The 26,845-nt window shown below is 36.9% G+C and overlaps 1 protein-coding gene across 1 annotated transcript; it reads right to left on the reverse strand.

Annotated features, from left to right (window-relative positions):
• Window positions 1-1,537: 1,537 nt before the first annotated feature.
• On the reverse strand, window positions 1,538-24,135 carry LOC307155348 (aerolysin-like protein). Its single transcript, XM_079865952.1, has 2 exons — window positions 24,072-24,135; window positions 1,538-2,786 (listed from the first exon to the last, which is right to left on the reverse strand). Exon 2 carries the CDS (start codon window positions 2,767-2,769, stop codon window positions 1,822-1,824), a length of 948 nt encoding a protein of 315 aa, XP_079722078.1. The 5' UTR covers window positions 2,770-2,786; window positions 24,072-24,135; the 3' UTR covers window positions 1,538-1,821.
• Between the last annotated feature and the right edge of the window lie 2,710 nt (window positions 24,136-26,845).

The raw sequence follows: 26,845 nt of genomic DNA on the forward strand, positions 1-26,845 counted from the left end.
CGTGGGCGTGGTCCAGCGGGATTCCCATTCATGACATTTGTGCAGCGGCAGGCTGGGCCTCCCCCTCCACATTTGTTAGGTTTTACAACCTGGATGTTCCCGCCTTGCAGGCGAAAGTGTTATCAGTCTAAGTCTCGCGTATGCCAGCCCACTATCTGTGCGCGGGCTACGTTGTGTGATTTAGCTCTACTGGTTGAGCTGCACTATACAGGGAATTGTCAGTTCGGACCGGCCGTGCCGCTCCTAACCCCCTAGTGTGTGCTTATGTACGGCGCTAGCCCTCTGTGGGCCGCCCGGCTCTCTGCTATCACGTTCCCCGGGCTCTCCCTGGGACTCATTCAGTGGATGCTGGGCGCGCACGGCGTTGACAAGGGTGTTCCCGTAGCGTAGTAACTACGCAATACGAGAGAACCTCTCGTAAGAGAACGTTTCGGTTACTAACGTAACCTCTGTTCTCTCTAGAAGAGGGAACGAGTATTGCGTAGCCCGCCGTGCTCGCGCCACGAGCTCATTCGCTTCATGCGACAGAAACCAGAGAAGCAGCCTCCGAGCCCCGCTTTTATACGCTAAGCCACACCCCTTTTCGCGGGCTGTGACGCATTAAGCGCGCCAAGCGCGCTCATTGGTCGTGACGTCACGCCAAGGGCTCAGCGGTAGGCTGCTGCAGTTGCCGCAGGGCAGCCAATGGGCACGCTAGTAAGCCTGCCCTAGGTCTGCAGGCTGCCGCACTGCGTTGACAAGATTATAAAAATTAAGGATAATTTTTGGCTTCAGTATCTCGAGAAAGAAAGGCTTTCCCGTAGCGTAGTAACTACGCAATACTCGTTCCCTCTTCTAGAGAGAACAGAGGTTACGTTAGTAACCGAAACGTTCTCCCTGCCAGACATTAGTCAGAGACTGTAAATTGGCGTTTAGAGGGCAATAAACTTTTTGATGAGAAACTTGTAGCCTTCTAAAAAAATTTCTCTGAAATCCTCCCCTGACATGGTCTCACAATAGGCTTCATAAAATGCATAATTTTAGAAATAACATACTCAGATTTGAAATGAAGCATGACCACAGTTGTGGCTACACTTTAGTTGTGGTTATAAGTTGCTATCCTAAATTCAAATAATATTTTTATACATTTAATAAATATATTCTTAATATTTGTTGCTTTTGTTTTTATGTTTGAGCTTATATATCTCAATATTAATAACAGTCTGGTTAATTTTGAGTCTTGAACTATAAACTCTCAAGGGTTGGCTTTCTAAATATATGTGTGTTATGTGTCTATTCAGAATGACTTATGAGCAGAGACCTTTTTATTTTGGGTATGTCATGTATGCAGCACTTGCCAAAATTGGGGGTGATGAGCAAGGGGTTAAGGGTCAAATCAAATAGAAATAGCGCATTAACGTTACAAGTTACAACTATATGATTAAAACCACATTGTGTCCCTTTTCAGGTCTGGTATAAAGACTGTTGCTCATGAGGCCGAAATGTTCGCCCAATAGAGAAAAGTAAGGAAAATAAGGAAATAAGAAGAGGGAACAATGCTTGCAACACAGGGTTTATTTAATAAATTGTAATTTGTTTTATTAAATGTCATTTTAAACACATTATAACAGAATCAGTATCTGGAGATTATTTTAAATTGATTACACAAAGTATAAAGCTATATGAATATTTGATAAGGTTATTTGAAAACAACAAATATTGAATATTTCCCCTGAACACCCAAAATACAATGAGGCCTGAATGTAAAGCAACTGATACATGATTGACATAATTAGAAGTAATCAAAGAACTTGTGCATTACATGTGCAATCTGTCTTGACATCACAGATCAGATTCCGTGGTATCCACTTTGATATCAGTGTAAGTGACGCCTTTGTATGTGCCCTTGGTTCCATACTCAAACACACTGCCGTTCTCTAAGGTCATCTTCACTGTGCCAGTGTAAGGCAGGTCAAAAGTGGCTCTGCCAATGGTGACGTCAACATCAATCTTCTTCCCTGGTGGCACCTCTACATCGGTAGTCAGAGTTTCGGTTCTCTCATCTGTGTACTCCTGACTATAAGTGCTTGTTGCTCCAATGGTGACACTGTATCCTGCAGTAACTTCAGCAATCAATGGAATCCCAGCGTTCACTTCCATTTTAAATGTTGCAGATAAACTTGCACTCACAGACCATGAAGATTTGATAGTTATTTTCTTTGAGCTTTCAACTTTTTGTTTTTGAGTGACAGATGAGTTGTTCCTGAAAGTGAGGGATTTGATTTCTTCTACTGCCACCTGTGGTATCAGTTGGTGGATAGTGGGATAGTTGACGTCAGTGAGAACTGTTGATTTAACTGCTTCGAGAAACATGAATCCCATGGAGTCAATGTCAGAACCAGCTCTTCCTACAACTCCCAAACAATATCCAGAGCCGACAACAATGGGATATTCTGTTTTTAAAGGCCAGCTTGTCATCTTTGCAAAGAATTCTCTCCCCAGACTGGTCTTGAATTTGATGGCTCCAAGACGTGTTCCTGCTCCGTTCCCCCACAGGGACAGTGAGCAGAAATACTCACCAGGCTGGAACGTATACTCTTGATACGGTCCAGAACCTTCTCCAAAAGTTTTAACTTCCCCATCTGAAAGCCAGACTCTGACAGCCTTCACCTGCCATTCTCCCACCCAGACTCCGATCTTCTCTAAACTGGCACCGTTGTTCTGACCAGTAAATGAGAATGGACGACCTCCTTGTCCACCAATTATATGTAGATTCATTTTGTCGGACATCTTGGAATTAAATCGATCTGAAAATAATATCAGATCAGAATTAGCATCAGCTTTACACTTTATTGCAGTGTTTCCCAACCCAGTTTCTATAGACACAACAACAGTACACGCTGGACTTCTTTCTTAATTGACCCATTCATTTCGGGTCTTGGAGTATCTACTAATAAGCTGACTTGAATCAGGTGTGTCTGAATAGGCAAACATGCTAAATGTGCAGTTCTGGCATTCCTCTGGGAACAGGGTTGGGAAACATTAGCCGCTTTTCCACTGTCAGGCCGAACGGATCTGTCATGTTGTGACTTCGCCACTCAGGATTGGTCACTTGTCTGTTGTCTGGCTCTCTGTAGCTGGTCAAGTGCGCTATTTGAGCGTAATAAACAAGTTACTAACAGAATTATCGGTAACACTTTATATTACGACCCGCAAACAACTGCGTAAGTAAACCGAAACTACGGTGTACGTTTCTGTAATTATAGTGTACTTCCGTGTAGGTATAAGGGAACAATATGTTAAGTTTTGGGTAATAAAGGGGTAACAAGCAGATATACAACCTGCAAAGAACTTCGTAAGTAAACCGAAATTACGGTGTACGTTTCTGTAATTATAGTGTACCTCCGTGTAGGTATAAGCGAACAATATGTTAAGTTTTGGGTAATAAAGGGGTACAACCAGATATACAAGCAAATTATTTATAATGTAATTATTTTAAAACTAACAGGTACCTATTCTGTTAATATATTCCAGGCAAAAATTGTACGTCTGTTGTATATAAAAGTTTTTATCACATTTCTGGAAAAATATGTTCTTGTGCAATGTAGTTACAGGGTAATTTTGACATCTGTGGGTTGTAAATTAAATATATATATATGTATATATATATATATATATATATATATATATATATGGCTGTATGTAAGCACAGTATGATAAAATTTAATCTGAAACAATTTTATAAACAGCTGATTTCATATTTCAAAACAGCAATTTTATAAATGCTATTTATTGGCTTTTCTTACTAAACTACTTAACGTTTAGCCAAAAAAAATTTGTTTCTGCTATGACTTTAATTTAGAACGTACCATGTAGTACTTAGTACTTACCTTATCACATTGTATTGCAATGACACTTAAATGTCAGGGCAAATATACTGTGTAATTAAAAGTTTTTTTTTAATTTTTTTATAAGAGTAGCCTACCTTTCTCTACTGTGCAAATAGTGTTGTTTCGTATTGTTACATAGTAAGTAGTGTTTGTTACCCGTTTCAACTGTGTATTTACAGGGTAAGTGTAACTCCTGCGGGCTGTAAATTAAAGTGGCGCTTGTTACCCCCTTGTTCTGTGTAGTTACAGGGTAAGTGTAACTCCTGCGGGCTGTAAATTAAAGTGGCGCTTGTTACCCCCTTGTTCTGTGTAGTTACAGGGTAAGTGTAACTCCTGCGGGCTGTAAATTAAAGTGGCGCTTGTTACCCCCTTGTTCTGTGTAGTTACAGGGTAAGTGTAACTCCTGCGGGCTGTAAATTAAAGTGGCGCTTGTTACCCCCTTGTTCTGTGTAGTTACAGGGTAAGTGTAACTCCTGCGGGCTGTAAATTAAAGTGGCGCTTGTTACCCCCTTGTTTTGTGTAGTTACAGGGTAAGTGCAGTAAATATACAATAAAGGATCCAATTTAATTTCTGACTTTTATTTTACAAAAACATTTCAAAACACTTTTTCATCTTAATAAAACATTATCTTTTCTACAGTATACTCAAACAACAAAGTAACACATTATACCCCCCCCCCCTCCCTCCCCCTTTATTTGCTTCTCTTGCTTTTCTTCTTCTTTCTTTTCTTGCTCTTCTTTTTCTTAACTTCCACTGGGGACTCTGAAGTTGAGGAGTTGATGGAGTCCCATTGGTCTTGCTGCACTGCAAAAATATGAATATATATACATGCTCTTAGCAAGCTAGCCTACACCTTCAATTTTAAGTTGTGGAACAATCCTCCACTCTAAACATTTTGTGCCACCTGATATTACTGTAGTAACTTTAATTTTGAAGAAAACACATTTTGGTGAAGTTTGAGGCAGATCATGGGGGGGTTGTGATATTTTATAGTGATAATGACTGTAGTGCAGCAGAAAATGTTTTTAAAAAAGGCATATTTGTTCTGACAGCAACAAAAAAAACAAAAAAGCATGAAACACAAACATGAGGGCTGTGGCACTATAGGAACAGCATATCTTTGTGTCATTGCAGATGGGACAGCAGACTTCATCTTTTCAATTTCCATTTTCAAAAAATCACACTCATCTTTGAGCAAGGTGATCTCTGCTTTAAGAGTGATAATCTTATCTTTGAAAGAAAGAAAGAAAGAAAGAAAGGTTAGACGTTTAAATTTTACTCCTGCCCTACTCCAGGGCTTACTTGTGACCACTTTCCTATTTTTTAAAACATCAAATTGAAGAACTAAACATCACTGGTACTGTACATTATAAATGCACTTGTTAAAGGATTAGTTCACCCCAAAATGAAAATTTACAACGGACTTCATTGGTCACCATCGTTAAGTCCAAATCAATGCAGTTTCAGAAGTCTTTTAAGTGTTTAAACGGGCTGTACGCGATCACAGCTGAAGAAGAGGTTGTTATCTAGCGAAACGATAGGTCATTTAAAAAAAATATATATATATAATTTATAGACTTTTTACCTTCAATAGTTCGGATTGAGCTGATCAACAAACGGACAGGGAACTACGTCATCACGTTAAAGGTCACGCCTGCGCCGGCCGAACGAAGTACCGCCCCACTGTTTACAATGCGACCGTACGTAGGAGGATAATTCAAATAGTATTGTTTGCGATTATATATATAGAAATAGTATTCAGTGAATATGAATATGAATATGAATATGAATAGTATGAATAACATTCTGATGAATATGAATAGTAGTTCAAATAGTATTGCCGGCGCAGGCGTGACCTTTCAACGTGATGACGTAGTTCCCTGTCCGTTTGTTGATCAGCTCAATCCGAACTATTGAACTATTGCCACAGCCCTCAGGTTTGTGTTTCATGCTATTTTTTTTTTTTTTTTTTTTTTTTTTTTGCAGTCAGAACAACTATGCCTTTTAAAAAAAAACATTTTCTGCTGCACTACAGTCATTATCACTATAAAATATCACAACCCCCCATGATCTGACTCAAACTTCACCAAAATGTGTTTTCTTCAAAATTACAGTTACTACAGTAATATCAGGTGGCACAAAATGTTTAGAGTGGAGGATTGTTCGACAACTTAAAATTGAAGGTGTAGCTTGCTAAGAGCATGTATATATATTCATATTTTTGCAGTGCAGCAAGACCAATGGGACTCCATCAACTCCTCAACTTCAGAGTCCCCAGTGGAAGTTAAGAAAAAGAAGAGCAAGAAAAGAAAGAAGAAGAAAAGCAAGGGACGCAAATAAAGGGGGGGGGGGGGGGGGGGGTATAATGTGTTACTTTGTTGTTTGAGTATACTGTAGAAAAGATAATGTTTTATTAAGATGAAAAAGTGTTTTGAAATTTTTTTTGTAAAATAAAAGTCAGAAATTAAATTGGATCCTTTATTGTATATTTACTGCACTTACCCTGTAACTACACAGAACAAGGGGGTAACAAGCGCCACTTTAATTTACAGCCCGCAGGAGTTACACTTACCCTGTAACTACACAGAACAAGGGGGTAACAAGCGCCACTTTAATTTACAGCCCGCAGGAGTTACACTTACCCTGTAACTACACAGAACAAGGGGGTAACAAGCACCACATTAATTTACAGCCCGCAGGAGTTACACTTACCCTGTAAATACACGGTTGAAACGGGTAACAAACACTACTTACTATGTAACAATACGAAACAACACTATTTGCACAGTAATTACAGAGAAAGGTACTCTTATTAAAAAAACAAAACAAAAAAACTTTTAATTACACAGTATATTTGCCCTGACATTTTTGTCATTGCAATACAATGTGATAAGGTAAGTACTAAGTACTACATGGTACGTTTTAAATTAAAATCATAGCAAAAACAAATTTTTTTGGCTTAACGTTAAGTAGTTTAGTAAGAAAAGCCAATAAATAGCATTGCCAAAAAGTTTAATTTACAACCCACAGATGTCAAAATTACCCTGTAACTACATTGCACAAGAACATATTTTTCCAGAAATGTGATAAAAACTTTTATATACAACAGACGTACAATTTTTGCCTGGAATATATTAACAGAATAGGTACCTGTTAGTTTTAAAATAATTACATTATAAATAATTTGCTTGTATATCTGGTTGTACCCCTTTATTACCCAAAACTTAACATATTGTTCGCTTATACCTACACGGAGGTACACTATAATTACAGAAACGTACACCGTAATTTCGGTTTACTTACGAAGTTCTTTGCGGGTTGTATATCTGCTTGTTACCCCTTTATTACCCAAAACTTAACATATTGTTCCCTTATACCTACACGGAAGTACACTATAATTACAGAAACGTACACCGTAGTTTCGGTTTACTTACGCAGTTGTTTGCGGGTCGTAATATAAAGTGTTACCGAATTATCCAATCATCCTCTGTAACGCAGTGACTTAATTTGTATCTCATACATCTGTAAACTCTTGTGTTATAAAGGCAATGACTGACACATTAGAACACATTGCAAAGAGTGCTGGTATCAATCCCACATGGAAAATGAAACCATATCCATACCGGCTGGGCCGGATTGGCACGGAATGGAGTAATTAATCACAGAGAACAGTTTGTGGGATGGTGGAAAAGTGGCTATTGTTGTGTAGTCCTGTGGTACAGCGTATCTATAACACAAGTTCATGCTTTCATTTGGCGTGCTCTTCAGGCAGAAATCAACTTTTACAACTTTTACATGCATCTGATACACAATATCCAGTTCAGTTTCATTTTCGTTTATTTTTATTTTTTTTATCAGTGGAATTATTAGGCTATTAGTATTCTTATTTCTCTGCTTTTAAACTTTGGTTTAAGAAAGAAACTTAGAGCATATTATGAAAGTAAATTTAATTTCATAATTTTACACTTCCAACCTTGTTTCTCCAAATTTATTGTGTTGAAGAGCCTGTGGTTCGGTTGACGTGACGATTGGCTTAATGCTAGGGATGTTATATATAAAGCTTGTGATGCTTTTATAAAAACACTGTGTTGGAGCTTTGAAAGTGTTGACACAGTGCTCGACTTTGCCATCTGGAGTTCAGTACAAATTCGTACTTCAACTTTGTCATTCAGATGTTTTGTTCTTTGAGATGCGCTTTGTATTTAAGCCCGGCGTGATGTGTCAGTGATGTAACAAATCTTCATTTCTCACGTGACAGCCTCATTTCAAGCAATGCTCCGGAACACTGTTTTGACACACTAGTGTGTCAAAACTCGAGACGTGTGTCGACACCGGGTCTCGAACGACCCATCCCTACTGAACATAATTAAGACTATAATTACTATATTTAAAAGTAATGTCTGTGCACTCCTCAGTACAGTGATAGTCTCTTGGCTAAAAACTTTAGTACATGCAGGTGTGAATATCTTATATTATATATTTATCTATATATGCGTGATATGCTGCATGAGTAAATATATCTGCAATATATTACACATTAAGTAGGCTACCATATCTGTATACATCTATATATTATGAAGTGTATAACTGAATATAAAATTACATTCATTATGATATATTAGTAAATATATTGTCACATATTTTTCAATATATAAAAAACGTCAATTCCTTACGTATTATTAAATATATTGTAATATATTAACACAATATATTATTCTGTATATTTTCAAATATACTGTTAAACCATTTAATATTGATCATTCATATATAGGGAAATATATTTTCTATTCATAAGTGTTGGCCAAAACACTGTGCTTGAACACACCAAAAGGACTAAAGGCGACTGCCAACTAGCACACGTCTTCTGCGCCTGTGTGCCAGCCGGCGCGGCAAAACTACACTCAAAAAAAAAAAAAATTGTGTCTAAACATAAGATTTATGTATTTGAATTGCATAACAAATTCCCATGCATTTGGATTACATAGTTTTAACATAAACCAATCAATACTCCTGAATGTGATTCATATGTTTAAGTCATACATAAATGAAACAGATAAGATTTATGTAATTGTATTAATAAACTGAATGTGATTTATATTTGTCAGTCATATGTAAAGGAAACAGGTAAGATTTATGTAATAGTACACAGAAAAACACCCATGTTAAATTAACACTGCTCAGTGTTCATATGTGTGCACACTACAGAGTTAAAGCGGTGTTGAAGTTAATGAGCTAATTAACTGATGATTGAGCATTAATTATGAACACCTGCTGTTAACAAGCAGAATCACTGAAGGAAAGAGAAACACCAGAACTACAACTGACTTCAGCCACAGTCTTAGATGAAATCAACTAAAGAGAAAAGAAGACATTAAATCTGTGAAGATTTCAGCAGAGGAGGATTAAACAACTCCACAAACAGCATTACCAGCTTCACTTATTACTAACCAGACTGACTTTATTTCATTTCCGTTTTAATTAAATCAATAGTTATATTTTAAAGTCACCATGATGGTGGTTAGCGTTTGCTTTGGTTGGGCTCTTGACCATTGACTCTTTAATATAAAATTTTCTCTGGCTGCTATAATTATGTGTTTATAAAACACATTTGTTGCAGCGAAAAAGCCAAGAGAAAATGAGATCAGGTGATGTTGGCTGTTTATTGATGATGATGACGACAAAGTCATCATCATGTAATTGCCTCATTCGCTGATCTTGTTCAGTGTCTAATGCTTTTTAATATTGTTTTATTCATAACAGAAGCCATTTGATTTTACAGCATGAAATCTAACAGTGTTGTTTATCAAAAAATATACTTTTTTTTTTTTAATAGTTAGTGCACAAAAACCTTTCATCTATGGCATTACTTAGACTCACACAGACATCAAGAAACAGCATATGAATCTCAACAATGGTGACAAAAGATACAAAAAATCCTGATGCATAATTTATTAATGCCACAATGCATGCTGGGAGATATGGATGAGTTTTGATTGGTGGTACCCAGCATGCACTGCAGTATGAAGCATTTCATTGATTGTCACCATTGTTGAGAGTCATACACTGATTCTTGATGTCTAAGTAATGTTTTTAAAATTCTTTATATTATTTGATTAACTGTTGGATCTAATGCTGTCAGGTCACACAGCTACTATAATAAATAAAACAAAATCACATAAGCCCAATAATCAAAGCATTAGACACTGAAACAGATAAGTGATTCAGGCCACAATATGATGATTACACCTTCATCAATAAACAGCCAATGTCACTTGATCTCATTTTCTCTTGGCTTTTTCGCTGCAACAAATGTGTTTTATAAACACATAATTATAGCAGCCAGAGAAAATGTTATCTTAAAGAGTCAATGGTCAAGAGCCCAACCAAAGCAAACGCTAACCACCATCATGGTGACTTTAAAATACAACTATTGATTTAATTAAAACGGAAATGAAATAAAGTCAGTCTGGTTAGTAATAAGTGAAGCTGGTAATGCTGTTTGTGGAGTTGTTTAATCCTCCTCTGCTGAGATCTTCAGATTTAATGTCTTCTTTTCTCTTCAGTTGATGTCAATCTAAGGCTGTGTCTGAAGTCAGTTGTAGTTCTTGTGTTTCTCTTTCCTTCAGTGATTCTGCTTGTTAACAGCAGGTGTTCATAATTAATGCTCAATCATCAGTTAATTAGCTCATTAACTTCAACACCGCTTTAACTCTGTAGTGTGCACACATATGAACACTGAGCAGTGTTAATTTAACATGGGTGTTTTTCTGTGTACTATTACATAAATCTTACCTGTTTCCTTTACATATGACTGACAAATATAAATCACATTCAGTTTATTAATACAATTACATAAATCTTATCTGTTTCATTTAGATATGACTTAAAATATGAATCACATTCAGATTATTGATTGGTTTATGTTAAAACTATGTAATCCAAATGCATGGGAATTTGTTATGCAATTCAAATACATAAATCTTATTTTTAGACACAATTTTTTTTTTTGAGTGTACAGTGGCAAAAATAAACCAGTCGCATTTCAAAGTCATTCGCGAAATGACCGCCAGGTGGCACAAAGGGATATTGTGCAAAACAGCAGCAATTGCTGCATTTTTTTTTTCAATTGCCGTATGTGGGGTTAATGTCAATTTACAGTAAGGATGAAATACTACAACTATGGTAAACAGAATAGAACATTTTTATAAGGCCAGAAATTTAGAATAACAAGTTAAAAATAGAGACGATAACAATATAACCTGTATTTCATATTGTAGGCCTAGACGTCAGTGGGTGACAAGCCTATTCCCCGGGGAGCAGTGTGATAAAAAAAATTAATAAATAAATAAATAATAATAATACCAAAAATAACAAACAAAAGTAAATTATGAGCAATGAAGCTGATTATTTGTACTATTCTATTGAGGAATGAGACGAATGAAGAGCGCTTCTCGCTTGTGTGAGCGAACACACATTGGAACGTTTGGGCGTTTCGCAACGAGTAAAGTCATGGCCGAGTGGTAGAACTTACGTTACGATCATTTAGATGACACGGATTCAAATCCCGAACCAACTTGGACTACTGTAATTTTTATATTAGCCTATTAATGCATTTTATAGCCTATTATTAATGCAGAGAGATTTGTCTAGGGTCCGTGGGTCCCTGTACTTTTTGATCATTTCATTTCCTGTTTTGAATGGAATGACGAGAAATGAAAACCAGCTCGTTTATTCGTTTTTTAGTTTAGTTTAAAAAACGAAAAATGAGATTTTGGCTCGATTTTTCATCTATCATTTGTGGTTTACAAATCGGTTTATGGGTTCGATATTTCATTGCACACGTGGGCGGTGCTGAAACGCCCCTTTCATCTGATTGGTCAAACCGCTCCACCTTCAGTAAGCTACAAGCTTTTCTTTCTGTCAGGCAGAATAACAGTCAGTACGAGTGCGGCACTGACAAATGCACTTTAATAAAATAATGTCTGAAACCACCACTCACTGTTAACTACACACAATATTTGAAACAGAATATGTTGCTGGTCACGTAATTCGTGCTGCTGCGACTTGAAAGCGACCCCAATAATGTGAGCCAGTATTAGCCTATGTGTCACAAATACAGCCTCTGTGGTCCCCTCCGATCACCACCAGCGGGAACCATCTCCCGAGTATTAACTCTTTTCGAACTCCATTTCCCATAATTCCCGTGCCTGGGATTGATCACCTTCACAGGTGTCACTCATTATTATGACTATTTAAGCCAGCTTCTCCTACTTCTCCTCGCGAAGTCTTGTTTTGCCGTGCTGACAATTCTGAGCGTTTCCCCGTATTCTGTCTTGTTGATTATTTACCTGGACTGTTTATCGCCTCTGACCCATTTCTGCCTGCCTACCGACCTAGTGCTTCGTTTATCTGGATTACCCCTCTGACTGCCTGCCGCCTGTCCTGATTATTACTTCTGTTCTACGATTATGAGTTACGATCTGTCTACGTTGTTGCATCCACTGTTGTTTGACCCACGCCTGTTTGACTATTCTTTTGAAGTATCTAATAAAGCTGCACATGGATTCCAATCAGCTTGAGTCTCCGTTACACTATGACAGATTATTTTAGCATGATGTATTTCCCATTGATTAATAATTTAGCAGATTATAAGACGAGCTTCATCATCTTCATTTTCTGGTGCGATCGGCTGACAATTTTCCTTCATCAGTTTTGTCGTCTGTGCACCGGCTCAAATGGAATAGCAAATTTATGTTGTAATGTACAACTGATAATTAAACAAAACGCTTCTCTTAAATAAACAGTTACATATTTAAGCATCAAGAAAGGTAAAACATAAACGCCGTCGGCTACACTGAGATTCGATCTAGCATCGCGCGCGAGGCTCATGTTGTTGCATTGACCACAGAGCTAGAATGCAGTCAGTCAAATTAACGTCTATGCTCTGGCAAAGCCTCGTTGATGTAGCCTGATATTTTTCATTATTAAATTTATTCAATTTAATTTCAGTGATTTCAGTATTGTGATTATGAACTCATTAAATGTTTCATTTGAATTTAACTGCTACAAGCTTTCAATCGCTCTCAATGAGCCGCAGGAACGGCGGCGGTAAAAGTATTATTCTGGTTGAGTACCATCTGTAGGCCTAATAACGCTCTATATCAGCAGGTATCAATAGTCTATCTTTAAGAAATGGGAACCGAAAAAAGGGCTGCAGATATACAAACCTTAAACAAAGAAGCACTTGCTTACCATTTTGAATATCAATCATGCTGTTCACTTTCTTCATTCCTGTCTGCTCATATTTTTATGAAAATATTCACTCTCCCTCACTTACTGCCTGAGAAAACACCACATTGATTGAATTAAAAAAAAAATGTTTAATTGTTTGTTTTTGCATTCTATTACCACCCATTATTGTCTACAGCAGTGTTTCCCAACCATTGGCTCCTCAAACTGTCAGTCAAACCCAAGGGTGCTGCACAAGTGCTGAAAAGTGAAGCCAAGCGCCCCCGGTGGCTGGTCCCAGTATAGGTCATAAAGCCCGCCTCCCCATGAAGTTTAATGGATGTGATGGAAACTAAACAATCAAATTACACTTCACATACATTTTTTTTAAAAGATGTTTTCTGTTATTTTAGGTAGTTTTTATCAAGCTGATTTAAGTTTAAGTGTTCGTTAAAGTGTTTGATTGACAGCTTCTCTAAACGAAGTAGCCACTGAGACACCAAGTGTCTTTTTTTGGATTTTCGGTTTATTTCACACAGTAAACTTTGAATTAACCGTTTCTGTGAGAGTAAGGGCAGGACCTACGCTTTGTCTAGGTCACTGTGATTGTAAATAGATGGGTCATTCCTGGTATGCGGTGACTTTCCTGTCCCAATGATTTATTTACTCATATTTTCTCTAAAATGAGTCACATATTTATAATAAATGGCTTAAATTGTAGATTTAAATATTCTTTACCATTTAAACAGAGATAATAGACATTAAAAATAATATTTTGTTTTTTACACATTAAAATAATATTTTGTTTTTTACACAATTTTAATTGATGTATGCATTCAATTTTATCAACTTCTGCAAGAAATATAAACCATGAAATGACAAAAAATTCAAAATATTTTTAAATTATGTTATTGACTAGACTAAACTGCCTCTAATCATACATATAAATCATGTGAAAATATAGGTCTTTTTCTTTAAATTCATAGAAATTTATAAAAATATAGGTCTTTTTCTTTCATTTTAATTAAAGAAAATTAAATTTTCTTTAAAATTTAAACTCTAAATTTGTTTTAGTTTTTGAAATGTTATCCTGCTTGTCCCACCCTTAAAGATCCACCCTGTTAGGCTATGTTATTGAGAATGTTTGTCCTATCAAAAAAATGTAAAAACAAATCTGACATAGTTATAAAAGTTCTGTTCATCTGTAGAAGGTTAGCTAGCTAAATGTTGATCACTCAAAGAGCTATGACTAACTTAGCTCAGAATTTTCCACCCTGTTAGAAATCCGGTGGAAATTCTAATAGAATTTTGTATATGTTTGTTAATCTAGTTAATTCAAATGAATTATAGTATCTTTATTTTTAATCAAATATAAATAAATAAAAATGTAATTTATTATGTCTGTCTTCTCTAATTTGTAAATATTTCTCTAGCCATCTGAAGAGAGAATTGTTTTGCCACCATGATTGATTGTGATAAGGAACCACATAGCTATTTTTTGTGTCCCTCCCCCAAAGGAAACACTGCCAGCGAGACATTAAACAGGAAGTGTCTGTCCGAGCTCAAAACAGGTTTTGCGTGGAAACGCAAATATCTTTGCGAGGGAGCGCAAAAGATTTGGAATGTTTTTTTTCTCCCATCCTAATTTTTTTTACAACACCACGTACCTTTAGGGGCTCCGCTGCTTTGCGCATGTGTAGAAGTGCGAGAAAATAAGTCATTATTACGAGAAAGTTTCTCATTATTATGAGATGTTAAGTCATTATTACAAGAAAGTTTCTCATTACGAGAAAGTTTATTACGAGATGTTAAGTCATTATTACGAGAAAGTTTCTCATTATTATGAGATGTTAAGTCATTATTACAAGAAAGTTTCTCATTACGAGAAAGTTTATTACGAGATGTTAAGTCATTATTTCGAGAACGTTTCTCATTATTACAAGATGTTAAGTCATTATTTCGAGAAAGTTTCTCATTATTATGACTTAAAGAATCTTTTTTTTTTTTTTTACTCAACCGTGGCGGAAACAGGCTTCCATACAGAACTCCAGCCCGCTTCTATTTAGAATGTGTTTCGCCCGCGCACAATTTGGAAATATATTATGGAGGTAGATTTGTGTCTTTATTATTCAATCAAAAAAAAGGTTGCTTCAATCAAAAAATATATTTTCAATCAAAAAAACCCGTTTCAATCAAAGAAAAAAAGTGTTTGAATGCAAAAATATATTTGAGACTCAAAAAAATGCATTTGAACACTATTTTTTTTTGCTTGAAAATGTTTTTTTTGATAGAAGTGAAGGTTTTTTTGTTTGAAGCAACTTTTTTGATTGAAGTATTGTTGTTTTGTGTTTGGGCCATATTATGGGTAGGACATTTGTGTCTTTATAATTCAATCAAAAAAGAAGTTGCTTCAAACAAACAAAACATATTTTCAATAAAAAAATCACTTCAATCAAAAAATAAACCTTTTCAATCATAGAAAAAATGTTTTTGAATGCAAAAAAATATTTGAGATTCAAAAAATTGCACTTGAACACTTTTTTTTTGATTGAAAATGTTTTCTTTGATTGAAGTAATCTTTTTTGTGTTTGGACCATGTTATGGGTAGGACATTTGTGTCTTAATTATTCAATCCCAAAAAAGTTGCTTCAATCAAAAAAAAAACATTTTCAATCAAAAAAAAATAATTTCAATCAAAGAAAAAACTGTTTAAATGCAAAAAAAAAAAAAATCATTTGAAGTGTTTTTTTTTTATTGAACTTTCTTTTTTTTTGAATGAAGTGAAAAAAGTTTTGAAGTCGTTTTTTTTTTAAATCATTTTGACACAAACGTACCGCAGTGGGGGCGGGTGCTTCCCCATTGGTCAGACATGCTTGAGTGACAAGTGTCTACACCAACGACGTCTTTCTGACAAGCAAGTCATGGTCGCCACTCGCCAGCGAGCCAGGAAGCAGTGGTGGAGTTGTTGGTAAGTAGATAAAACCGTATTAAAATGATTGGTGTCACGTTATTAGCCTACTCTGTTTGATATTTCGATTAAACATACAGCTTGCTAACTTAGCTCACGTTGACTAATTTGTGTGATGGTGTTAGATATCTGACGCCTCATATTGTCAGGCAGGCTAGCAGGGTGCGCTAACGGCTAATTGAATTGTTTATTTCACTTAAGTAACGTTACAGAGGCTTGCTATGTGCTTGTGCTATATTGTGTTATAATACGTAACGTCATTAGTGGTCAAACAACAGTCCACAGGCCAACTGTTGCCCACAGCGCTGCCTGTTTAGCAGCAACAGGTCATGCAGAGCCTGAGTCTATCTTCTCACACAGCCCACAGGATTACAGCTATTTGACCGTCCCGCTCTCTCTCTCGCTCACGGGTAGTGGTCTCCCCACCATCACAGTCAAATGCTCGCAGACACAGAGGCAGATGCTGTTATTTTGAGAGCGGGGCTTACATATGCCGTCCCGTACGGAAAATAATGTTGCATACCACCGGTAACATGAATATATATATTTTTATATATATATATATATAAATATAGCATTAATGCCATTATGCTTAACGGTTACACTAACAAGCCATCAAAATTGATGGCTTGTATAATAAAAGTAACCATACGACACTATTGAGCAGTTATAATTGAGAGTGCAGCAATACCTGTATCGATATCAATACTGCTTATCAATACTTCAAATAATTTGATGCAAAAAATAAAGTATCACATAAAGAAATTAATGTGTCATGCCTACAGAGCACAGCACCTAGAGACACCAAAACTTAGGCCAAGCCAGGACCAGAGTCCTACATTATCAATCAGCATTGCAATAAAATAGAAAAATACAACTTCAGACAACTTTCACTCACACACCTTCTAATAAAACATCTTACATAAACATGTCAATAAATCAACACTGAATAAGGCAAGACTTGTAATGGGTTGACAGGACAATACTATATGATATTAGAAATATAAATAAATGAATACTAATTAAACAAACCATCTTGTCTTCTTTTCCAAAGATTTTCATTAAACTAAGAGCTTTTGTGTCTCAACTGAATGCCAAATTTACCAGAAGGATCATTATTGGCACAATACTTTAAGCTAGTAACTACTTGTACACTATGTCAGACAATAAGCATCACTTCATTGAACTGCCAGTTTTCCATGTGGAGTTGTGCAGGACATTAGGCTACTTATAAATAATGCCTGACACAGCTAGTTTGCGCACCGAGCAACGGAATATATATTCATGTTACCGGTGGTATGCAACATTATTTTCCGTACGGGACGGCATATGTAAGCCCCGCTCTCAAAATAACAGCATCTGCCTCTGTGTCTGCGAGCATTTGACTGTGATGGTGGGGAGACCACTACCCGTGAGCGAGAGAGAGAGCGGGACGGTCAAATAGCTGTAATCCTGTGGGCTGTGTGAGAAGATAGACTCAGGCTCTGCATGACCTGTTGCTGCTAAACAGGCAGCGCTGTGGGCAACAGTTGGCCTGTGGACTGTTGTTTGACCACTAATGACGTTACGTATTATAACACAATATAGCACAAGCACATAGCAAGCCTCTGTAACGTTACTTAAGTGAAATAAACAATTCAATTAGCCGTTAGCGCACCCTGCTAGCCTGCCTGACAATATGAGGCGTCAGATATCTAACACCATCACACAAATTAGTCAACGTGAGCTAAGTTAGCAAGCTGTATGTTTAATCGAAATATCAAACAGAGTAGGCTAATAACGTGACACCAATCATTTTAATACGGTTTTATCTACTTACCAACAACTCCACCACTGCTTCCTGGCTCGCTGGCGAGTGGCGACCATGACTTGCTTGTCAGAAAGACGTCGTTGGTGTAGACACTTGTCACTCAAGCATGTCTGACCAATGGGGAAGCACCCGCCCCCACTGCGGTACGTTTGTGTCAAAATGATTTAAAAAAAAAACGACTTCAAAACTTTTTTCACTTCATTCAAAAAAAAAGAAAGTTCAATAAAAAAAAAACACTTCAAATGATTTTTTTTTTTTTTGCATTTAAACAGTTTTTTCTTTGATTGAAATTATTTTTTTTTGATTGAAAATGTTTTTTTTTTGATTGAAGCAACTTTTTTGGGATTGAATAATTAAGACACAAATGTCCTACCCATAACATGGTCCAAACACAAAAAAGATTACTTCAATCAAAGAAAACATTTTCAATCAAAAAAAAAGTGTTCAAGTGCAATTTTTTGAATCTCAAATATTTTTTTGCATTCAAAAACATTTTTTCTATGATTGAAAAGGTTTATTTTTTGATTGAAGTGATTTTTTTATTGAAAATATGTTTTGTTTGTTTGAAGCAACTTCTTTTTTGATTGAATTATAAAGACACAAATGTCCTACCCATAATATGGCCCAAACACAAAACAACAATACTTCAATCAAAAAAGTTGCTTCAAACAAAAAAACCTTCACTTCTATCAAAAAAAACATTTTCAAGCAAAAAAAAATAGTGTTCAAATGCATTTTTTTGAGTCTCAAATATATTTTTGCATTCAAACACTTTTTTTCTTTGATTGAAACGGGTTTTTTTGATTGAAAATATATTTTTTGATTGAAGCAACCTTTTTTTTGATTGAATAATAAAGACACAAATCTACCTCCATATTATCTCTGCTTGTTTGATTTGATCGCGGCTTGTTTGCAATGCAAGGGAAAATAAAGAACATATGTTTGCATAAGTACAGCATTTTATTTACTCAAGAAACACTGTCCATAAAGGGTTTTTTTTTTTTTTTTTTTTTTTTTTTTTTTTTGTATGTGAAGAGCGGAGAATAGTCTTAGTCTTTGCTGTCTAGTCTAGAAGCAAATATAGTGTTTTAAATATCTTGTGCATTGCGCTTCATCTTTTGTATCATGAGATTTTGATCATGAGATTTCAACAACAGGAAAACTGAGCGCTCATATTAAAGTTTATATCATGTAAGTTGATGAAAACGTAATGCGATGCAGGTAGTGCCTCAAATTCGCCTGTTCCACTGACAGACAAATCTGTCATTCGCTGGTCAAAAACCTAATTTGAGCTTGATTTTCATAAAATGACAATCTTATAATGACACATGCAAGTGTCTGACCATAAAGCCACAATACCAACTTCGACGACAGTGTTGAAATACAAGGTTTCCGCCCGACAGCGACGATGTGTAAATTTGTTGTTTTAGCATAGGGTGACCATATTTTAGTTTTCAGAAAACAGGACGGGGGCGTGGTTAAGGGGTGGGGGCGTGGTTTGGGGAGGCGTGGTTAAGAAATCTACTACACTATTTCAGTAAAAAAACAATTTCAATCATCCTGATGTTCTCTTGTAGCCTATACTTTCTTTATGTGGGCTTCTAGGTCGCTAGCACCTTCATTTGACACTGACACATACGTGCCAGCTTTGCATTTCATGCATTCTGCTTTACACGGATCCCGACCGAAACGAAAACACGGGATTTTTCTCTGTAAATCATCTGTGAATTTACATTTGGGCTTTTTTTAAAGCTGTTAGTTACTTACATCTTATCTCGCACTCGACTGTAAACTGAAGCGTCAACTCACGCTGATAAAATTCTGTGAACGTAAAGTCCGCCTACTTTGATTTGATTGGTCATTTCAAATATTCTGACATTGACAAGCAGTGACAGACCAATGAGGCTGAGATGAACACACACACACACACACACACACACAGGTCTCTGTATTCTGACTTGCTCTCTGCTTGTCGCTGCGGATTGAGGAACGCGCTGATTATAACAAGACGGGGCAATGCGAAGCTGAAGCCGGTTTCATACTGTATGTTTTGTGTGCAAAGGCAAGCATGTATTTCACGAGTTCACACTTACAAATAAGTCCGATAGAATAAATGCGTATTTGGCGTGCTGTCCGAGGAGAGGGCTCTGGGCTCGGTATTTGGCCCAAACCCAGAGTACTCCCCCCGTATTCCTGGCTGTGAAAGAACAAGCCAAGAGTGAGGAGTCGGGGTGGTGGAGGGATCCTGAAAACTGTCAAGGAAGTTAGGTGAGTTGACAGAGTGAATATATATGCTTCCTCTCATGCTGATAGGGTAGACATGGTAATTGTTTGATGAGTTGATTGATTGATTGCTTGATTATTTGAACGTGCTCCTCCCGAACTTTGTTAATAAAACATCATTTAAAGTACACGCTTAACCCTTGTATGGTGTTCGGGTCTGTTGGACCCGTTTTCATTTTTTATCAAAAGAAAAATGATACAATTAATTATTTTTTCAAACTGAGATTCATTGGCCTTGGCTCATTTTCTGTGAGGAATATATATCAGAACACATTTTCAATGAAAACACACTGTACACCCCCCCCTACACATTTATATTACACACAGGATGTTCGGGTCCACTGGACCCGGGGCTAATAAAAGTGTGGAAATTGTAGGTCCTGTATACCTTTACTCTGTCCTCCTCCTGTCAGGGCCTGCTGTTAGTGTGTGTATGTTCTTGTATATGGTTTATGAGGACACAAATGTGTATAATGACATGGGTATTACAACGTAAACATGGTTTATGACGACATCTGTGTCCTCATACTAAAACATACTAAATGGTGTTTTTTGAAATTCAAAAAAATGCCAAAGTTTTCTGTGATTGGTAGGTTTAGGGGTAGGGTTAGTGTAGGGGGATATATTATACAGTTTGTACATTAGAAAAACCATTATGCCTATGGAGAGTGACCATACACCACATATACAAGTGAGTGTGTGTGTGTGTGTGTGTGTGTGTGTGTGTGTGTGTGTGTGTGTGTGTGTGTGTGCATGTGTGTGTGTGTGTGTGTGTGGGTGTGTGTTTTGTGTGTGTCTGTGTGTGTGTGTTGTGGGTGTGTGTATGTGTGTGCATGAGTGTGTGTGTGCGTGTTTGTGTGCGTGCGTGTGAGAGAGAGATTGTGTGTAAGTGTGAAAGAGTGCAAGAATGAGTTTTGTGTTTCTACTCCTGCCGTTCCCACACGAGGTTGCAATTGTTAAATGTGATCTAACAAAGGTAAAGAGAAAATATTGACCATATATGCTGTTTATATTGCTTGTAATTGGGATGAAGTAAACATCTGTTGAGTATTTTACAGTAACATAACATTTTTGATTGTGTTAAATTAAAAACCCAAAAATGCAGTGGGTCCACCAGACCCACGATCACTGGCTGAGTAACAAAAATATGAACACCACACAAGGGTTAATGGCCCCATGAAAAATAATGAAAACCAGGACATTTTCATCACTTTATAAAAAACAGCCAGGACAGGACTTTTGGTCACCCTATTTTAGCATCACCAACAACATCATACTTACTGTGTTCCTATCTGACTTAAGCTTACACATTAAATGTTAGTACTACTTTTAAAGGAGTCATGACCTCGTGTTACCTTGGATACCCAACGCTCTATTATAGTCTTTCAGGCACTTCTAAAAAAAAAAAGTGGAAAAAAAATAAACACAGAGCTCCTCAGACCCTTATTTCTAAAGGCATTATTGTCTCGCGAGATCTGATGCGATGTTTTGGCTGTCGTGGACGGTCATTATAATAATGCAAATGAGGGGCGCGTTGATTGGTTGCAGGAAGGAGGGGGGTTGACAGCGCAGGTAACTCTTTAGCATATCATTACAAACTGACATCATGGCGCAAGTTGTCAATGAACCAGACCCTGCCGCGACCTATGGGATTCAACCGTACATGTTTGAGCCGGACTCCGAACCTGAGCTAGAAAGTGAAGATGTTGAGTTGTTGGATGGACGTCTACATCAAGATGTCTCTGAATGGTAAAGACAAAAATTTTGACTGAGACGTACATTAACATCAGTAACGAGCTAAAACATTTGTTGCTATTTTCTCCCGCATAGGTTTACCTTTTATTTAAATGTAGAATTACATTAACGGAGATGTAGTGTAATTTTTTTATCAGCTTAACAGCGGTTATTGAGATAAACGTTTACTATCATGTGGTGTTTTTGCCTTGTTTCACGTTGTGGTTATTTAGACATTCAATATTTTCTTCTTTTGACATGTAACGAGATGTTTTTCTTTATGTTTATTATTACTTGACTGTTTGTTTTATTTATCTATCCTTATCTATTCTATAAAAAAAAAATATAATAATGATGTTGTCATAGTTATTTAATATACAATTCTATGAAAATATAGCTGTATCATTTTCTTGTCTGTTTATCGTTGAGGGCAAACTTCATAATAACAATGCATCATATGTAAAACTATGTTTATGTACTTTTCAGTGAGTCACAGTGTATTAGATGACTCACTAATGTCCAGTGAAGTGGCTTATTTGCTAAAGTACCATCCTGACTCTGACACTGTAGTGGACATTATGCATCAAAGTGTCAATGTCACAATCTCCCTCTTGTCTACTCCTAGCAGTGTTTGTAATTTGACAGATATATCAAAATCATCTAGTCATTCGTTTGCATACAAGCATTGTTACCTACTTTTTTGTACACTTGTTACACTTTTCTTTTTGATGAATAGGTGCACTTGTGGAAGCTGTCCATATATGGCATATCCTCCACCGTCGTGACGTCAAGCCAGGGTAGAAATCAAAATCTCGTATTTGAGTGCGCGTGCACGTGGGATATTTTACAAACCCTGAGGTAAACAAACGCTTCACTTTTAAATATCGGCTTCCCGGCCAGTGTATAATCGTTAGGCAATCATAACATACATTGATTCTCGTGGAAAAATGCAAAATGTGGGTCATGACACCTTTAATATAGCCTAATATATATATTTTATATGCCATTTGAAGCAATGCATGTTTGTGCATTTTTCTTATATTTTTATATAGTGGTGTGCCGTGGGATTTTCTACTTCTCAAAAAAAATTGAAAAAAACTTTTGTTAAAGAAAATAAAACAACTTGTATTCATTACTCATAATATACAGAAAATATTAAAGTTTGTCTTGTATATATATTTTTTTTTAGATCAGATACCATTATAAGCTGTCAAATGGTCATGTTACAATGAACTCCACCTATGGGGCATGTTGTCACATTTCACTTCCATTCTATCGGGGTATATCAAGAAAAATGTATCCACTGTATTAATAAAACAAAACCACATAATTGTACTAGACATGTGTGAAAGTAATGTGGGGAAAAATAAATACTCTGAACCCTATAGATTTACACAAACTGAGAAAGTCAAAAAGCGTTTACGTAGCATCATGTCCCGCCCTCCAGCACCCTGATAATAGGCTTGTTGGACTTGAACCGGCGCTGCACAGACCGATCTGTGAATTACACCAAAGTACCGCGAGAGCGAATAGAGAGCAGACGCTCCTTATGCTTTTGAGTTGCTCTCGCGGTACTTTAATGTCATTCACCGATCGGTCTGTGCAGAGCCGGTTCAAGTCCAACAAGCCTAAAATGTTCCCGCAGCTCCTCAACATAAGTCGTGGCCAAGAGGAAAACAGCAGACGCTCCCTGTAACCCTGCGGATGCCACTGTTGGACAGTGTTACTTTAGAAAAACTAGTGATTTATACACTTTTGAATGTCACATTTGGTAATATTTGCTTTGATTTATTTTTATAATATGGATTTTTTCTCATCCAGTTGTTTGAGGTGGCACCGCCTCTCTTGCCTCATCAGGGGAAATGCCCAGATCCAGATTGATAATTATTTTCGTAAATATAACCCCAAATCCTTTACCTAAACCTACCCATAAAATTTTAAACCTAACTTAAACATATTTTGACTTTTCATTTAAAATAACCTGTTGGAATGCGGTTGCTAGACAACCAATTAAAGTCAATTTGTACATTTTGCGTGAAGAGCATGGCAAATGAAAACATGCTCATGCGATAGATACGTGGTGGAAGAAAATTGGGTTGGATAATCTCATGCAAAGTATGAGAAACTGTTAGCTAGCTACATCTTAAGCCAAGTGCCCTTGAGTGAAAGTATACTTACATTAATGACTGCAGTCTGAAATTCTTCTCAAGAGCAGCTCGCCTCGTCAAAGCTGGAGAAGTGTGATGTGTTTGGTGAGTCTGCTGCTTAAATACAGCTCTGAAAGTCCTTAAAACACACCCTGAGTGATTGCAATTTTCCAGTGAAATCTGCTCCCCCCACCTCACAAAGTAGAGTATCATATTAAAACCATGCGGAACGCAGCTTGTAATAAAAACATTCTGATAAAAGATTAGGTCTGAATGAAAATATGAATGCAAAACTATGTAAAAGTAGAATTAAGTAGAATAGTTTTTCTAACTATCAACAGTCAGCCTCGCCAAACTATGAATCACTAACTCTAACTCTAACTCTAGTCCAGGGGGCATTTTACAGAAACTTTCTATCTTAAGTCTTAAGTTAAGATCTGACAAGTTCATTTAGGATTTTTCACAAATTCATGGTACAGAAGCAAATTAACTTAACTTGATTTAGGATTCTTATTCTATTTTACAAAATCGTGTCTAATCTATAGTTGGGAAATCTTAAACCGCTCCATTGAGTTCAGTACTCTACTCTCAGGTCTGTTACCAAACAGCCAAGCAGCTGTTGTGAATTAAACGCCTGAGATTAAAATGGAGAAACAAAATAGGTGTGCTTTTAATTAAGTGCTACAGAAAGAGAAGGTTTGATAAGCTATGTAGAAAAGGCAAAGCCTATCACTATATTTTGTGGGAGTCTATTTAGCGCCTCTAGACCGTTGTTGCAACGCAGCCACTTCAACAGACATCACTACTGCAGAATTGTGCATCTTTACGAGCTCTGTCTGTCGTGCCATCTGCACTGCTCTCTCGAGTGTCAAGTCACTTTCCATCTGAAGTCTTTGTGACACTCCGGTCACCGTAATTTTGCCAAGTAAGACATGTTCCTGGATCAACATATTTTGTTGTACATTCCTGTCCCAAAATTTAGTCCTTACCCTATCCCTACCCTAAAACCTACCCCTACCCATAACTTTTCCCTAAAATCAGAGGGAAATGATAGGTGAATAACACTGATGTTGAAGCACCTCACCCTGGGTCTAAGCCTAAACTTGGCATAAACTGTAAACTTGTCCCTCAAATCTGATTGGTTGATTGGAAAGTTGATGCAGGATCAACAAAGGTGTTTATCCAGGAACATGTGGTACTTGGTGAAATCACGTTCACCGTGACGCTCCACGGTCGGCTATTCCAATAACCAGTCTGTCATGAATGTGTTCGACTCAGCCAGCTCATACAGTCCTCTCACACAAGCTTCTACTGAATCAACTGTCTTTTGCACATGTTGATGAAAGCATGCATGTTCGTGTATAACATTCATGCGCAGTATGAAATGTTCATTAACCCCCTGGAGGCGATACATATATAATATATATATATAATAAATGTAACAAAAAATATATATATACATTATATATATGTAACAAAATAAATAAACAATTATTAAATTGAAAAAAAAAAAGAATAAAATGGGTTTAGTTCTGATATTTGTATAATTTTATATAGAAATAAATGGTGTATAATTACATTTTTAGAAGATAGGAGGTTTTAAGTGTTTCCTTTTTTGACATCACTTTAATCCCTCGCCATAGCAAAACCGTTTGAGATATTTATTATCTGTTTACAATTTAGCATCTTTAATGTATTTTCATCGTGTTGAAAAAGTTTGGTGGGAATAAAATAAACCACTTAAGAGGAGTGGGTAAAAATTCAGAGGCTGAAATTTCAAAGAAATCCACATTCAAACCAAAATATCTGACTTCCTGTTGCACAGAGCTAATTACTGTAAATTAGAAAATTGTCCGGCTCGATGAGACCAATATGTGTACTGATTTTTGTGACTGTACATAAAATTAACCCCCTCACTTTTGTCAAAAGCATTTAGAAAGTGACACACTTCCTGCTGCCAGTTGGTGGCGCTATAACTTTGACTCACAATAGTTACATACATGTGATCGGCCTCTTACCACGAACACACTGCTGAAGTTTCATCAAGATCAGTTAATGTATGCAGAAGTTATAACACTTCGTTTTTATCTTTTCTCGCCATTGTTTCCTTGCCACGGCCAAACCGTTTGAGATATCAAAAATCCGTCCGGAATTTATCATCCTCAATGTCTTGACTTCACGCTGACCGAGTTTGGAGGTGATTGGATGAATTCTCTAGGATGAGTACATTAAATTCCACAGCATGCGTTTTTCAAACAACCCATAATAGCCGACTTCCTGTTGGGCGGAGCTAATAACTTAGAGTGCGGAAGTTGTTCGGCCCGATGAGATCTATATGTGTACCGAGTTTCATATTAATTCATGCAAGCGTGTTTGATATATGGACCAAGTTTTCAGACCGTGTCCAATGGGGCGCTGTTGAGCCCCCCTGCCACGCCCGGGTACCAGCTTCAGCCCGGCTCTGATGACCGTGGGTTCTGACCTGTGTGCAAAGTTTCAAGAGTTTTTGAGCACGTTAAGGGCCCCAAAAGCCCCTGAAACCTTGAAAAACAAAGATTAAATGGAATAGACAAATCCCCCCCCCCCCCACACACACACACACACAGACACACAGAGAGAGAAAATTCTCCAGAAAATCCACATTCAAACCAAAATATCTGACTTCCTGTGGGTCTGAGGTTATGACTGTAAATTAGAAAGGTGTCCTGCTTGATGAGAACAATACACCTACCAAGTTTTGTGATTCTAGGAAAAACTAAGCCCCCATTTTTGACTAAAGGTGGCGCTACTGAGCCATTCCACCAC

Source organism: Squalius cephalus (assembly GCF_949319135.1).
Source record: "Squalius cephalus genome assembly, chromosome: 3".
NCBI classification, from domain to species: Eukaryota; Metazoa; Chordata; class Actinopteri; order Cypriniformes; family Leuciscidae; genus Squalius; species Squalius cephalus.